We start from the raw sequence: 18,026 nt of genomic DNA, 5'->3' as shown, positions 1-18,026 counted from the left end.
CCCATGCATTAACAATGCCCTCTACTGGGACACTGATAAATAAATGTGAATAGGCTGTCCAGTGATCAACCTGATCAGCAGTAAAATGAAAATTTTCATGTTCTTGTACAGCATTTTCTCAATATTGCTTTATTTTATACAGAATAGATATCGAGCTCAGCATTTTTCTAAAGAATTGAAGTGACTTTTCTTGAAATTCTGGAATTTATTTAAAGCTCATAAAACAGATTTTTTAATTGTCAGTATTTTATAGTCTAGAATATTTGGTTTATAAAAATTAATTTAATAGAATAGATACTTTACCTGGTGGATCTTTCTTGTCATAATACTGATAGACCCCAATGTCTCTATCTATATAAAGGAAAAAATAACATATTATAGTATGAAAAGCTCTAGAAAATAAGAAGCCCAACCATACTATATGGCAGGGAGTAGGGGTGGGGAGGTGGGGCAGGGAGGAGGACAGAAACAATTTCTTTACGTTACTAGAAATAAAATAGTTCAAAAGTATCTGGACATAGGTTCATTTATTCTAGGGATATGCAGGAACCGGCCAGTTTATCAGTCTAATTAGAAAAGATTTACAAAAAACTAGAATGGCATGAGGAAAGTAGTAGTAAAGAACTGAAATCAAGGATGACCAACTTTGCTCTTTCACACTTCCTCTGCTATTTTTCACAGGGCGCCACCAAAAGGAACTGCCACTAAGCAAAGCCAAATGAAATCAGTGGATGGAAGAAAATGCCCAAACTGTTAGATTCTGAGCTGTGGCTTTCTTTCCTCCGGCTTAGCTAGTATGGTGTTTAGGGGAAATGTGAAGGAAAGAAAGACAGAATTAGAGGAAGGTATGGATAAATTATCTGAAGCTTGTTTCCAAACCAATTCAAATTCTGATGCTCTGCTGGAGCTATAAAAACAAAGCCAGGATTCCTACATGTTGAGAGTGATTTAACCAAGGAATCTGTTCTTGCAACTTAATTACAGGAGAACAAAATAATTGTGTCCATTTTCTCCCTATCTGTGAATAGGGAAATCTTTCTTTCTTTAAAGTACATTTGTTTCTTTCCATGCAAAATAATTCTAGCTACTAACAAAAGGATACAACTGTTTCTAAAGAAGTGGAAGCAGTACAGGCTGCCCCCTAGTGACTTACCACTCCAAACTTTGTCAAACTGAATGATGAAACTAAAAAAAAGTATTACAGCTGTAATTTTTTCAAACCTATTTTTTAAAAATAGTCAACTGTGTATTTATTGAAGCTCTATTTTATTCATTATGCCATTAATTTGGACATATAATTTTAAAGAATGCAGTTTATTTCTATTGGTTAGGTTGAAAATATTTGATAAGGCGTGATTAAGAAAGGTTATGAGTAGGGCTCCTAGGGTACTGACATTTTATTTCTTGACTTGGGTGATGATTATACGGTGTGTTCACTTTTTGGTAGTTCAAAACATACCCTTATAACTTTATACTTTTCAATACATATGTTATCCTTCAATAAAAAGGTTTTTCTTGAATCCAAGAACCATAGGCATTATGTACCCAGGCAATACTTTCTATTATAATATTCCATCATTCCATGCAACCAAATATTCACAACCCTAGAATAGAACTATGAAGATCATAAGGGGCTTAAATTCTGTGCACAAGTCTGACTTACTGCATCTGGCCCAGAGTGGGGCTGTCAAAACCCAATGAGGATGAGAAGGGCATCCAAATAAACAGACCTACCCCACATGGGTGTCAGACCCTAAACTGAATAAGGAAGGGGTCCACGCAGACAGTTGGCCTGAAGTGCTGTGTCAGAACCCTAGCAGGGTGAGAAGGACATTCACGTGGAGCAATGACCTGGTGTGGGGTGTCAGAGGTTGAACAAGGTGAGGGGGACATCCACATATGGAGGCAGCCTAACATGGTGTGTTACAAACTACATGGGGTGAGAAAGGCATCCACACAGGGGAGGGAGTGACCACAGAGACAGGAGACTGATTGTATACAGGGTGATCGATTAAGTAAGTAAATAAATTAAAGATAGGAGAGCCCCAGCTCTCCCACTGTCTGAGAACACAAGTACAAATATAGAAAGGGAGAAAATTAGAATGAACCCTGGAATTGGAAGTACCACTGTGAACTCATGGTTTTCAACATACAGAGATAGATACAGAAATGAATGTGGATATATACATACATTCCCTAAGCTCTGCCCACTGAGAAGGCCTGGGAGCAATGATACTCCAATAGCAATGAGTACACCTAAAGCAGACCTTGGGTTCTGGATACCATTCTCCTCTAAAAGGAGCCAAGGTCTTTAGAGAAGTGGCTGATTCCAGGGGTAGGGAAGGGAAAATATAATCAGAGCCTGGAGATCTTTTGTGCCAGAAAGAATGGAAATGCTCAAATACTGACGGGGACACATCACAAAGACACAGAAGCTAGCTTGAAAGGGGTCCCACTGGCCACATCAGGGATAATTTAAACACCAAAATTAATAATGATAGTAATGGATTAAAATCACTGAATAAAATAGGAAACCTGAGTCCAGAGGGACAAAATAAATAATAAATACATTTAAAGTTTAATGGGGAACAGGATATTTACATAATTTCAAGGTAGCTCCCCATAAAATACTAATTACTTCCAAAGAAGAAAGCAATTTTGCAACGGAGAAACCTAGCAGACACCACCTCAAGTGATAATGAACATCACCAGTAAAGGCACAAATGGAAACTGTGTACCAACTGATAGGATGCACTGAGAATACAGCATCACTTCTGTGATTTTCCCACCAAAAGTGCATACTCTGAACCTAATTGTGAGGAAACTTCAAAATATTCAAATGTAGGGACATCTGCAAAATAACTGGCATAAAACCTTCAAAAGTGTTAAGGTCACAAAAGTTTAAAAAAAAAAAAACCTAAAATTAAAAGGATGAAGGATTTGTTCCAGAATGAAAGAGACCAAAGAGACGATGAATAGATGCAACATGGGTTCTGAACAAGATCTGTTTGCTAAAAAAGGACATTCATGGGACAATTGGTGAAACTCTGAGTATTAGATGGTAGTATTCTTATCATTGTTAATCTCCTTATTTTTATTGTTATACAGTAATAATGTGGGACAATATCCTTTCTATAGGAAATACATACTAACGTTTTTGAAGATGGAGGCATCGGGTCTGCAACTTACTCTCAAATCATTCAAGAAAAAAAAATTCTCAGGGTCGGCCCCGTTGCCAAGTGGTTAAGTTCATGCATTCTGATACAGCGGCCCAGGGTTTCGCTGGTTCGGATCCTGGGCACGGACATGGCACCGCTCATCAGGCCACGTTGAGGTGGTGTCCCACGTGCCACAACTAAAATATACAACTATATACTGGGGGGATTTGGGAGAAAAAGCAGAAAGAAAAAAAAAAGAGGAAGATTGGCAACAGATGTTAGGTCAGGGTAAATCGTCCCCAGCAAAAAAAAAAAAAGCTAACAGCACATTTTCATTAAGATTTAAATTTTCAGACATGTATATAGACTAATCACTGTTGTATTTTTAGCGCAAGAAACGGAAACATAAAATGTAACACAGGGGCCGGCCCCGTGGCCAAGTGGTTAAGTTCACGTGCTCCGCTTTGGCGGCCCAGGGTTTCACCGGTTCAGATCCTGGGCGCGGACATAGCAACGCTTGTCAGGCCACGTTGAGGTGGCATCCCACATGCTGCAACTAAGATATACAACTATGTACCAGGGGGATTTGGGGAAACAAAGCAGGAAAAACAGACAAACAAACAAAACAAAACAAAAAGATTGGCAACAGTTGTTAGCTCAGGTGCCAGCCAATCTTAAAAAAAAAAAAAAGGATTGTGCTGGTTATTGGTCTGCGATTAAAAAAAAAAAATGTAACACAAATAAGGACCTTAATTGCTTCAAATCCCACTTTTTCCTTCTTTAAGAAAACTATATCTATCTGTAGGTGATTGAATGTATCTTCACACTTCTTTTTAAATAATATTTGCATTGACACTATTTTGAGTTTTCTAGAAAATATCACTAATTATGATATTACCAATTTGGGGCACACAAAGAAGTATTTTTGGTTACTTTTGGCTTTCAATCTTACTTTTTTAAATATCTAATTCAAACATGTGCAGGGCTCTAAAATTCAGGTACTGCTAAAAGACTTTCAACATAAGCAACATTGCGACACTGTATATCTTCCAGCCCTCAGTAAGTGTCCCTGGAGATAACTAATCTCAATCCTTAGCTGTTTCTTGTATATACCTCCATATGTATAAATATGCTAGTCCTATTACTTCTTGATCTTCAGTTTTAGATATTATCTATTGTCTATCCACCACAGAAATTGAGAATTCAGTTATCTTTTACTGCAGTTTGCCCCTCCCCATCTCCAGACACTTCTTCACCATCCTCCCAACGTAATTAGAGCACAATTTTTTCCTGTGTGTGTGTGAGGAAGATTGGCCCTGAGCTAACATCTGTTGCCAGTCTTCCTCTTTTTGCTTGAGGAAGATGGTCCCTGAGCTAACATCCATGCCAACCTTCCTCTACTCTGTATATGGGATGCTGCCACAGAATGGCTTGATGAGCAGTGCAGAGGTCCACACCTGGGATCCGAACCTGCAAACCCTGGGCCGCCGAAGCAGAGTACACAAACTTAAGCACTACACCACTGGGCCAGCCCCTAGAGCACAATTTTTGGTTAAGTCAGTGCACTTACAAAGTTATGAATATATAAGTATTATTCACAACCGAACCATGGGGGACACTGTGATTGCATTTCATTTCTTACCTAACTTCCGCAAAGTTAAAAATTGCCTTGCTTTTTATTTGCTTAAAGAAAAAAAGTTAACACCATTAATCTCCAGTATCAGGTGACCAATTAGTATAATGTTCTTATTGGCAATATCCCTCTTGGGGCCTCATCATCCTGATCCAGTCTGGATTAGCTAACTTCTAGGTCTGATGCACAGACACTGTTCTGTGAATGCTCTCTGTCTTCTCCTGACTGGACAGGGGTGTCTTCCTGTCTTAGTTTAATTCTCTTGTTTGGCAGGACACATAATGCTCTGGTAGCTTACTGAGAAAAGGATGGTAAATTCGGTGAGAATTTACATAGCAGAAAATGTATTTTCTTCTTGCAATTGATTGACTAACTGGCTAGGAAGAGAATACTAAGTTGGAAATAATTTTCCTCTGAATTTTGAAGACATTGTTCCATTGTCTCATGGCTTCCACTACTGGTGTTAAAATGGCCAGGGACAATCTGAATTCCAACCCTTTGTATGTTACCTGTTTTTTCTTTTTTGCTATAAGGTCTCTGGATTTTTTTCTTTATCCTCAGTGTTCTGAAATTACACAATGATGTGCCTTGATACAGGTCTTTCATTCATTGTGTAGGGCACTTGTGGGTCCTTTCAATCTACAGACTCACTTTCTTAGTTCTAGTACTATTTCTTTGATAATTCCTCCCCTCCTCTTTGCTGCTTTTCCTGAAATTATTATTAGTTGAATATAGAGTTCCTAGGTTGAGACTCTAATATTCTTATCTTTCCTATTTATTATCATTGTCTTTTGTCACAGCATTCATTTCATTTTTTTCTATATGTATGTATATTTCAACATAATTATGTTCTCTTTTTTTTTTTTTTTTTGAGGAAGATTAGCCCTGAGCTAACTACTGCCAGACCTCCTCTTTTCTGCTGAGGAAGACTGGCCCTGAGCTAACATCCGTGCCCATCTTCCTCTACTTTATACGTGGGATGCCTACCACAGCATGGCATGCCAAGCGGTGCCATGTCCGCACCCGGGATCCAAACCGGCAAACCCTGGGTGCCAAGAAGCAGAATGTGCAAACTTAACTGCTGCCCCATCAGGCCGGCCCTATGTTTTCTTGATTCTAAAAATAATACAAGTTCATTGCATAAAATTTGGAAAATAAGAAAAGCTAAATGTCCCATATTTTCATTTTTCAGAGACAGCTACTAATAACATTTTATTGTCTGTCCTTAGAGTTTTTTTCTGTATGTATATTTATTACTAAATAATAGTATTATACTAAAAATACTGTTGTAATATTTATTTAAGTTGTTTTAATTACTGAATGAATACAAATGGTTATATGTAAGCTTAAAAAATAAAATATAAAAGAATATATGTAAAGATTTAAAACATACAAAAAACAGCAAATCTAAGAAAGAAAAATTCCTTTTAAGATTCTCATGTGCCCTTTCCTATTTCCATTCTACTCCTTCCCCCCTCAGAGCTATACAAAATTTTGTGCATATAATCTTAATTTTCCTTATAGTATTAACACATATATTTGTCTCCTGAAACAATACATTATTTAATTTTCCCTGCTGTTTTTGAACTTCTAAATGCAGTCATACTGTATGTACTCTTCTGCAACTTACTTTTTTATTTTTTGCCCAATATTACATTCCTGACATACATCTATGCTGTTGCATGCAGCTGTAATTCATTTTCTTTCTCTGTTGTATAAATTTATCCATTCTCCTGCTGATTGACATTTGGGTCATTTCTAGTTTTCTGAAATATGAATGGTACTATTATGAACATTTTGGTACATGTCTCCTCGTGCACTAGTGTCAGGGATTTCATTAGGGTATAGACCTAAGAATCAAATTATTGGTCAATAGGTGACATACATCTTCAACTACACTAGATAATAAGAAATTGTTTCCTAAAGTGGTTGGTCCAATTTATACTTTGGCCAGCAATGCAATAAGCTCAGTTTCTCTGTTTTTTCTATTTTTGGAGAGAATTTCTTTTACTCTTTTGATTTAAAATTTTTTTTCTGCTACATATTTTTAATTTCCAAAAGATTAGTATAATTTTCCAGTGTTTCCTGAAGCTTCTGTATTTTGCTTCTTGTCGTTCATATTTAAAAGTAAGCACTAGAAAGCTGATTAGAAGCAGCTCTGTGTACATGAATAGAGCTTGCCAGCTGGTGGGCTTCACTGATTAGCCAGGGACAAGGCTGTTTCACTGGAGGATTCCCTCAAACGTCAATGTAGATAGGTCTCTCTGGGGCCCTGCTGTTACTCAGAGAGAACTCCTTCAAGCTTCTTCTTTCTTGGAAAGTGTACAACTGGCTGCAACATTCTCAGAACCAAGTGGGATTAGGAGGACCTAACCCATCAGTTAGGCCTTCAATCCATCTGCTTTCAGTTCAGCACTTCTCTCCTGTCTTCTTCCACTGAGGCTGATGTCCAAGTTTAGACTCTCCCTAATTAAATATTTCCACAGTATGAGAGGTGTCTCAGTACTTAAGCAGGCTTTCAAGTCCCTTTGTTATCACTCTCATGCCTCATCCCCGTTTCTGCAATATCTGGATTCTCAAATTTCTTTATCTTTCTAGAGTTTTGAGACACAAATTGGCCGTCATTGGAATTCTCCTGTGTAGACATTTGATACTGATATTTTTAAGCTTTGCTAATTCCTGCATCCTCTCCATCTTCCAAAAATTGTCCAGCTGCAATTGTCTCCTCTCCTATTCTCCTAGTCCTGTGGGTTTACGTCCTCTTTAATTCATTTACTCTCATTTTAAAGAATTTGGGGAGGAAGAAAGTGTGTGTTAAATCCACCTTGTTTACCTGGAAGTTCTATCCTTACACATTTTAAGCAAGGTAAATTTAATGAAATTATAATGACATTCATCTGTAATTATATATTTGATACAAAGAAACAATACTTTGCAAGGTAAACTATTTTCTCAGTAATGAGGCTAAAGACATATAAATAAAACTGTCTCCTAAATACAAGAGTTGCTTTGGATAATCAAAAAGGAAAAGATTTTTTAAAAGATGTTTCCTAATGATATGCTTTGTCCCATAATAGTAATAAGCATTGTTAAAACACACTTACATTACTCCCCTCCTCCAAAAATGTGAAATGCAAAGAACATGAATATAATTGCACATCTTAGCTGTATATTTGAAATATCATTTTAATATCAAACAGAAATGCCTTTACCATTAGCTAGCCTGCAAATATTTATAAATATAAATCAGTTATTATAAACAATCCCAGGAAAAAACTGAACATGGATGTATCCGAAGAGGAAACAAATATTATGCCAAAAAAATTAAAGTTCACAACAGAAACTCTAACTCAAGGTGAAAAAAGTAAGTTAATTGGAGTAGCTAAAAGGAATTATTTTTCATTAGTCAATTTTTCATTAAGTATAAAGAAAATAATGCAACTCCAGCTGGAGAATCTAGGCTCTAACCTTTGCTAGTACTTATTTATAATGTTGTAACTTATATTTTAAAAGTATTGAAATTAATACAGAGCTCATTTACCCCCAATGTGTAAGGTATTCTTCAAAGACCACAGGTGCAGTTCAGTCAAGCAGAAAGACATCTGATGGCAGAAAAAATTCTCTGTCCTGTTTAAAAAATAATTAAAAAGAAGTGCCAATTAATTATCCTCTATTGTCAATAAAACCAAGATCCCTTAGAAATAATAGAAATAATCATTTGCCACTACTGAGATTTGAGATATGGTTCATTAGAATAAACACACTTTAATGTAGCCTTGGTTAACCATCCAGAAGTAAACTCTAGAAAAAAGGAAAAATATACTTCTTTTCCTAGATTTAGTATGTCATCACATTGAGAAATGTGGTAAGAAGAAAATATATATTTGGGTTTTCAATAACATATGTTTAGTTTTTAAGGCTCTGAGTATATTTAGAATTATTTAGTAGTTAAGCATTTTAAAAAATATTTTTAAGGAAAGGAAACATCTGTTAGGTAATTATTTTATTTACATTTTTTTTTTTTTAAAGATTTTATTTTTTCCTTTTTCTCCCCAAAGCCCCCCGGTACATAGTTGTGTATTCTTCGTTGTGGGTTCTTCTAGTTGTGGCATGTGGGACGCTGCCTCAGCGTGGTCTGATGAGCAGTGCCATGTCCGCGCCCAGGATTCGAACTGACGAAACACTGGGCCGCCTGCAGCGGAGCGCGCGAACTTAACCACTCGGCCACGGGGCCAGCCCCTGTTAGGTAATTATTAAGTACAAACACATTTTGTGGTGTATTTTTACTATACTAAGCAAATATCTACAATCTCCCACATACAAACAGGCTAATTAAAGTAAAATTTGCAAGGTAAATGGTATATAATTACTATTATAAGAAGCCCATTTACTTAGAAGTAAACTGTGTGAAACCACATTAGCATTCACATTAGTTTGTTAATCTGCATGCTATGACAGATCCAGATATTCTACTCTTAACTGCATTTAAAAAAAAAAAAACAAGATAACAAAAATGTACATCCTGTATTTCCTCTAAGTTTTAATAGCAGCGGCTAGAGATGAATATTACTGATATTATTTTTATCAAGTAGAACCTCATCAATTTGAACTGATTGGGAGAAGACCAATCTGAATCAGAAAAAAAGTCAACATTTTACAAATATTGACACGAATTCATATAACTTTCAAATGTTTGCTTGGAAATATATAAAGTACTATATGTATACTTTACTATATATTAGAAATATATACAGTAAACTATCCACATTTTCTTTATAGAGATCATAAAAGAATTGTTCTTTCCAATAAACTTCTGAACAACAAAAGAAGTTTGAAAGATATTTTAAGACATATTTTAGATGGAGGAAAAAGCCCTCAGTTTCTTTAACATCAGGAGTGACTAAAAATATTTCCCTTAATATTCACATAGGTGATAATCCAAAATATTTTTAGACTTAGTACAAACTTCTTTGGTTCTTCCTTCACTTTTACATTTGACCTCAATGCACTTACAATCAAGAAACAGATGCATGTTCAACTAACAAGACAGTGTGATAATTATTGAAATGGCAATGTGGCAGCATAAAAGAAGGGCCCACGCCTACCTCAAACAGCGAGGCTCTGAGAAAGCTACAGAGAAGTTGTGAAATGTTAGCAGGACCTCAAAGAAGCAGAGGATTTCACTAGTTGAATGATAATGATGAAAATAATAATGGTGATAACAGCAGATAATGCTACGTACTACATTGTGACAAGCATTGTTCTAAACATTTTATATGCATTAATTCATTTAATCCTCATAGCTACTCTTCGAAGTAACATTACTCCTATAATGAGGAAACTGAGGCACAGAGAGATCAGACAGTTAGCAGGTAATAGAGGCAGGTTTTGAATCTAAGCCGACTGGCTCCAGAGTCTGTACTCGCAACACTAGCACTCTACTGTACAGGGCTATACAGAGGTGTCAGAGAGAGACTATGCAGTAGTTTGAGTAAAAGGATGGCATGTCCCAGGGATGGAGGTAGATCACAATGTGTGGTGGAAAGTGATAGAAAAATAAGTTGAAAAGGGGAGCAGGAAAACAGGCTATAATAGTAAATTTTGGATTAATCTGAATTCACTCTCTTCCTTGTACTAAAGTGCCTTACAAGGTAGGAGACGAAACAAAGGATACTTCAATTCCCAGATCTGCCCTGCTCTAACCAGAAGCTGGTTGCCACTGTATACTGTCTGGGGTAGAAGAGCTAGTGGACTACACTACTACTGAAAGAGGCCACAGCTCCTTACTGGAAGGCAGCAGAGAAAAAGGGATATTAAGCTAATTACAAATTTTTCAGTTCAATTGAGTATTATTATAGAGTTGTCAGCTTGGGAGTGACTCTAGTGAGGCTGCCATTACTCAAAATATTTGCAAAGCCATGTTCTTTGGAATTTGCTTTCAGATAGTTTTATGAGGCTTACTTCTGAATTATTACTTTACAGTTATACTTTATTTAAAACGAAAATACTGCATTAGAATATGTAAACTGCACCCTTCTCATTTGGATGGGTGAGGTCTGGAATGTTTGTTTCAAGTATCAGTTAAATTAAATAAACATTTATTTTGCATTTATTGAGCTTAATATGTGGATTCTAGACTCTAACCGCCTGGTTTCTTATCCTAACTTCTCGGCTTGCTGGCTAACTTGGACAAATTACTTAACTTCTCTTAAGGTCCCCCAGCTAAAAAATGGGTATAATAAAGTACCTACCTCAGGACTGTTTTGAGGGTGCCTTTATTCAATTACCTTATTGTTGCCATTGTTGTTGCTGCTGCTACTATACTCAATATGTCTAGCACCATGCAAATTTCTAAGAAAAAACAGAAGTATTAAATATGATCTCAACTTATATAGTAATTTCACAAGGTGAAATGAATAAGTACTAAGTACAATAGGGGTTTTATGAAGGAAAAACATTTGTATGTGGAGAAGTTACTATACAAGAGGAAGTATTTGAATTAGGACATGCAAATGGATTAATATTTCACTGGGAATAGGCAAGAAAAGATCTGATGAAACAGGTGCATACTTCCTCTGATATTGAGAGTCAAAAGTAACAACTTCTTGACTATACTAGAAAATAAAAACTCACATTCCTCAATTTGGTGTTTATTCAAATACCAATAATTAAAATTTATGACAATTTGGGCAAAGACAAGGCTGAAGTTTAGCTGTTAGTAGCTGCATAAAAATGTTTTATCGTGCAAATTAAATAGATAACATTTTATAGCTGAAACCAAAAGAACGCCACTTTACTTACATATCAAAAGAAGACTGCACTTCAAATTCTATTTTTCAGTTTAAGTCAATTCACTAATGAAGAATTTGTCAAAACTTTCCCCTGATGACAGAAATGGAGAGTATAGTTTTCTTTGTAACCCACATTGGCTATTTCTAAGAAACAGGAATGCTTTTAATGTGAAAACCAATAGGTTTACTGCCCATATCTTTACTAAGTTTGAAAGTCCTAAAACTACTCAGAAATTATGGAGTTTGGGGGAAAATAAGCAAAATGAGGTCTGTGGAGAGCTTCAAATGTCAAGTGCAAAGCCTCAGATCCTTTGCCTTTGGACATAAGGGGAAATCGTGAGAATGGTACAGTGTAGTCTATGACCTAGACTCGTCGTTCAGCTCAGCACCCAAGGGTTAATGTCTGTTCCAATGTGGGGTGAGAGGACTAAGAAAAATGTACAAGCTATTGCTCAAAATGCTCTGATATACAAACAATACTGTTCTAGTTTCCCACTAAAAGGTACAGGACAAAAGGTAGAGAGAGAGATTCTACTTTATAAAGGACCCCTTTGTGGCCCCACAGGGAACATTTGGTATAAGGGTAGTGAAGTAGCCATAGGTGGTGGTGCCCAGCAGAAAGTAAGCAGGACTGGTAGCCCTTTGGATTAATGTATGCACTGAGAGGGGTGGTATTAAGACAAAAGGAGGCAAAAGGAGACATGGTGGCCAACGAGTAATCTATACCACCTGGAGAAACGGCAGCAATAATCAGTTGATGGAGAAGGCCAAGCAAGTAGTAGTTGAGGCAAGTGAGAAGAAAATGGCCAATGTTTGTTAGTAAATGATCAGACTTGTTTATGAACACGTGACAATTCCTGTGGACTCCCTAAAATATGCGTAATTGAGGAGGAGGCTCTGCAGGGGTCATGCATTAGCAGGGGGGCAAAACATAGCCAAATGTAGGTTATTCATCCTTCTTTTCCCCTGAACTTCAAATATCTGCTAGTGAGACCATATAAAACTAAAGAGAATTAATGGAGTAAATAAAACAAACTTTTAAAAATCTATAATAATAACTAGGTGGGCATGGTGGGAGGGGACCAAATCAATATCCTCTTTAGTCCTTAAGATGTCTTGCCATCTTTCCACTGTGTAGGTTTTTGCAAGATGCAGACCTTTAAACATCTTGCACCTTACTCAAGAATGCCACTAGTCAAAAAGAATGCTGGTAATTTCCTCATTTGAAAAATCTGCCTGGAGGAAGTAGTCAAGACTGGGCTTGTTTTATTCAAATATTGTATTAGTGCATAAATAGTTGTTTTGAAGGAGAGAAGAAAAAAATTCTAGAAAAATGCTGCATTCTGCATTTTGGGAGTGGGGTGTGGGCAGGGATTAAAAAGGCAGTGAAATAGGGAGTGCCTAACAAAGTAAACTGAGAAATGCTGCCCCACTCAGTGCCCTTGTGCATCTCTCCGGGGATAAAACCCAATGCACACGACCTAGAACTATAGCAAAAGTAGCTATATAGGGGGAAAATGAATGAATAAAAAATATAGCAAAGAATTATCCAAATGAAAAGAATAGCAGAAGGAAAAACCTAAACAACAAAATTGCCCATAATTTAATTTTCATTTATTTTAAAAAATCCTAACTTTTACAAGTTTCTGTTTAATTTTATAAGGTAGTTGACTACAGTCTCAGATGTCTCAGAAGGCCATTCTGAATCCAAACTTCCAGTCTCCATGAGAGAATAAGAAGCACAATTTAAATTGACGTTGACCTAAAACTAGATGGTTGTTCTCTTATAGGAGAGGAATTTATGATAGCTGAAATTTTGAGGACAGAGAGATGAAAGGACCCTAGAGAAGCTTCTTACTTTCTATTTACATCCTCAAAAAGTTTAAAGTCTTTTCTCCAAAACAGGTTACATTATAATAAATTAATATTTAGTTGCCTTAAAAATAAATGTTACCATACAGGCTAAATTTTAAGAAAGTAACTTGCGAAATAGAAACATCCGAACTAAGACGCTGTGACTTCTTATACTTGTATAATCTTTTTTTGAAAACTAAAAACTACGTTTTAGAGGTAAAGGTTACTTGCCACTAAATAATTCTGCAAAATACTTGTCTTCCCTGGTTTATGAAGTCAGCAATTTTGACTGCCTTCAGAAAGGACAGGAAATTTGAGGGCAAAAAAACCCTAATGTAAAACATGATGCGAAAGAATTAACAAAGAGAAGACATTGCCATAGTTTAAAAAAGAAAAATGATATGGTGCCAACAAGACATTTAAAATGAATGTGTATTAGCAAAATACCTCAAAGAGTCTAAGGGAATCTTTCTTAGGCATAAACTTAGAACATATCCTTGCTATTTATTATCAATAGACTTTCTGAGGAATAGCTATTCATCAATTCAAAATGTACAAACATAAAGACAACTAAATAGCACAAATTTAAGATAAACCACTGGTTAGTTGTATTAGATGTTCTAGTTATCATTAGGTAATTTTCAAATTACATAAAATACAGTGTATTGCTCCACAATCTCTTGTCTAATGCCATCAACATAGAATTATATTAATACCTGCTAAGCATATGCATGAACATATTTAATCAGTCATGTTATCAAAAATAAAGATTTTTTAAATATTCGACACTAATTCAAATAATTAAGCAATGATAAAGTTCATGTAAAAGGGCAGAGGAGTCTCAAAAAGACCTCAAGCTTGGACTGAATCTACTGTAAAAATAGACCGAGTATCTGGAACACTGGGTCATTTGTACCTCAGCGAGTCCTGTGATAAGTAAATATTAATTAAATATCACAAATATTTTGAATACCTCAGGTGTATGACATTTTACTGTGAGTCACAGACACAAAGATTTATAAAGCACGGTCTCTACAAACAAATAGCTATAATTCAGTGTAGCAGATAAAATAAACACAAAAAGTAATAGGAAGTTTGCAGCAAGTGCTAATTTAGTGATACAAACAAAGCGCTATGGGTGCTCAGTAGATGTTCTACTTGATAATAAAGAAATGGTCTTAGGAATTAGAAAGAATTGGAGGATTGTTAGATTTTGATAGAGGGAGAGAGATAAAAGGAGAGAACAATATACAAAAGCATAATTTAGAAAGATGCAAGGCTTATTTGAGAAATAAGCAATTGGTTTGGTGCACAAATAGAAGAGATAGATCAGGGCCACACTCAGGAAGTCTTTGAATGCAAAGTCTTCAAATTAGGACTTTATATCTGCTAGGTAGCTAATGAGGAATAATGAAAAGTTTCTGACCTGGTAAAGTATTTTTAGAAAGGGTAATCAACAGATTAGAATCATTGTTGGAAGATTAACTGCGTGGGTGGGAATATCAGATAAGTGAAAAAAATTTGATACAAGTGACCTGTTAGAAGGTAATAAAGTAACAGATCACATCAATATTCACTAAAAAGGACTTGAACTGAGATGGTGGCAGTTGGAATGTAAATAATAAAACAGATTCAAGTGATCTTTTGAAGACAGAATCAACAGTACATGGTGACTGATGGATTATGGAAGTGAGGAAAAAGAAGAATATGGAGGAATCACCAAGGGATGGGGATCTGGTTACTGCACAGACAGTGGCCCTTGCCTTGAATGTGCCTCCACTGAGCAGATATGCCTTGATCGTCATGTGTTAGGTAGAAGACTACCAGTGCATTTCTATTTACAAGGACTGCCTTAACTACTCAATCCACACACCTCAATTTTCCTAGTCACTGACCTGGCTCCTAGGTCTGCTGTTAAACTTTAGCCTTGCCTCTCAGTTTGTAACTCTGGCTCTTCCTCTTCCCTAGACTGTGATTCATCTTCTTCACCCTGGCAAAGGACTCACAAATATCATTTTTCTTGGCCACACCTGGTTCCGAGGAACCCCTTATGCAGACCTGTTCCCACCTGGTTTATCCTAGTTTCAAGGGCAGGACTTGGATTGAAACATACATAGAAACAGGTTAGTCTAGAAGAGGCACAAGTTTTGCTAATGTCAATAAATTGAATTTTAGACACTTTAGTGGGAGTTTAAGGTATAAGAGTAGATATGAGTAGAAATGTCTAGCTGGTAGCTAGAAATACAGAAGAGGGGCCTGTACTATATAAAACCTATTTTGGAATTTTCTAAATAGAAAGGAAAATTAAAGCCATCGAATAAGATCCCAGAAGAAAAACAAAGTCAAGGAGAGATATTTTGGTAATTCTCCAACAAGGAGACAATGAAAAGGACAGATTACAACGTAGTGTCAGAAAGCCATGGAAGAGAAAATGGTGTATGTGGTTTTTTAAGTGGTTATATAGTGATCAAATGTTTCGGAATTTTAATGTAGAGATGACATCAGTATGGTTTAATGAGAAGTAATGTTTTATCAAGAACACAGAGATTAAGTATTCTAAAGAAGGTGTGGTTCTGTTGCTCTGAATGCTGGGCTGAGTCAAAAACGCCTTAATCCTAATCTTACGGTGACAAATTTGCCCCGCATCATTTAACCTCTCTGCCTCACTCTCCCCACCTGCAAAAATAGGGATAATGATATTGACCTATATTTGTAAGAGTGTTGAAAAGATTAATTAATTTTGTACAACGAGTTGAAGACAAAAAGCACTGAGCATTATTAGTGGATATTGCATAACTAATTGCCTATAATACTGAAAATTTTACCCTTTAACTTTATTCAAACAGCAGTTATCAAATAATAGTCCAAGCTCCCTTACTGACATTTACCTTCAAATGTTACTATTAAATTATTATTTTAAATGTATCTAGATCTTCTCTATATTATATCTCAAGTGTTATCTCATAGCATATAAAGATCTAGATCAGCTCAGAAATCTAGAACGCCTTTTCAACCTAAATATTAAGTGCAAATATTCAGGACATATTTATTTGATAATAAGCACCCATTGCAAGTATTCAATAAACGCTAAAAGGTAATACTTTCACTTATGAAATTTTAGATTTAACAAATAACACTAAGCAATTAAATGGTAAAAGCAAAATGTAAAAGCACAAAGCGGTGTGTTAAAAACACTATCATGTCCTCATTTTTAAAATAAGCTATAGAACCTACAGGTGTAAAAAAAAACGGAGAGAAACTTTTAAATCCATTAGTCATTCTATCTGGTTTTTTGTTTCTTCTTGGGTTTTAAAATTATGATAGTAATGCACACTTATTGTTTAAAACAACACAAACAATATGGAAGAATTCGATTTAAAATGAACGTGTTCCCCTCCCAGCTGCCCTCCCTACTCTGAAGGGAGCCAGTGCACAGCATGGCATGTGGCCTTCCAGGCTTTCTTGATGTACCTACACTACGTCCACACTCATATTGACTTGTTTTGTATTTTTTTAAAGACAGCTTTTACTATACATACAATTTGCTTATTTTCACTGAATACCACAGCATGGATATTCTCTGTTAGCCTATACAGATTTACCTCAGTGGTTTGTAATAGGGGCAAGATGTACCATTGGATAGTGACCAAAATTTACTTAACTATTCCCCTAATGAACAACGTTCTGTTTCTACTTTTTGCATTATAAATAATAGTACCATGAAAATGGACATCCGCACCTTGTGTTTTGATAGGTACTGCCAAATTGGCCTCCAAGATAACTGTACCAACTTACATTTCCACCAATAAAATGACTGCCCTTTTCTCTATATCCTCAATAGTATGGAACATTATTAAGGTCCTGATAGGTGAAAATTGGATTTTTGTAGTTTTAAGTTTCATTTCTCCATTTGTTAAAGAGATCAAACATTTTCATGTATTTTCTAACAATTTTGTTTCTTCTACAAATTACCTATTCCTACCTTTTGCCCATCTTTCTATTGAGTTCTTTATCCCTTTCTTTATGTATTAATAATAGTAATCCTTTGTTAGAATACATTGGACATATTTAGTCCTTTTTAAACTTTTTTCATCAATTTTATACATGAAGAAAATGAGAAAATGTATAACTCACATTTTTAAAAAACTGGGCATAACAGAAAGCTCTTTGGACTCAATTCAGCTAGTGCTGAGCAAAGTGCCATGGCCAGAGGGTGGTTCTTCACAGCTGCTCACAATTGGTCAGATGCTACTATTTCTAGATGAAGCAAAAGGCAACAGATTCTGGTGTTCCAAAAGAACCTGTGCATCATTCTTACTAAAAGAGATTAGAAGAAATTCTGTGCCTAGAAAGAAGAGGAGGAGTCCCTTCACTTTCCCAGAATAAACTGTGGCAAAAATCTTTATAAATCTCCTGTTATACTTAAATTTGAAAAATATTTCTCTAGGGCATTGTTCAAAGTATTTAATTCACTTAGCTAAATAGATTTTGTCAATTTAACATTTTCTATACTGTAAGCAGTTTTGACATTTAGACAATTTATCAATGGCGTCTTCATTGTGGCCTGCTTCTTCTTCTTTCTACTCATTA

At 35.8% G+C, this 18,026-nt stretch overlaps 1 protein-coding gene across 17 annotated transcripts in view; it reads right to left on the bottom strand.

Annotated features, from left to right (window-relative positions):
* WDPCP (WD repeat containing planar cell polarity effector) overlaps positions 1–18,026 on the bottom strand; it is a 390,746-nt gene that overhangs the window by 295,706 nt on the left and 77,014 nt on the right. For 15 of the 17 annotated variants that reach the window (XR_006529211.2, XM_044772549.2, XM_070512039.1 and 12 more), the window contains exons 2-3: positions 8,333–8,418; positions 304–351 (exon numbers count right to left, since the gene is read on the bottom strand). Coding sequence is in view for 14 of the 17 variants with exons in the window: in XM_044772549.2 (XP_044628484.1) it covers positions 304–351; positions 8,333–8,393 (109 nt within the window). In the remaining 3 variants the exon portion in view is untranslated. Of the gene's footprint in view, positions 1–303; positions 352–3,189; positions 3,376–8,332; positions 8,419–18,026 lie in introns of all 17 variants that reach the window. The other 2 variants (XM_070512040.1, XM_070512042.1) reach the window with 1 other exon arrangement.

Source organism: Equus asinus, chromosome 6, assembly GCF_041296235.1.
Source record: "Equus asinus isolate D_3611 breed Donkey chromosome 6, EquAss-T2T_v2, whole genome shotgun sequence".
NCBI lineage: Eukaryota > Metazoa > Chordata > Mammalia > Perissodactyla > Equidae > Equus > Equus asinus.
The sequence above is the reverse complement of the archived record's forward strand: the minus strand, read 5'-3'. Positions and strand labels throughout refer to the sequence as shown.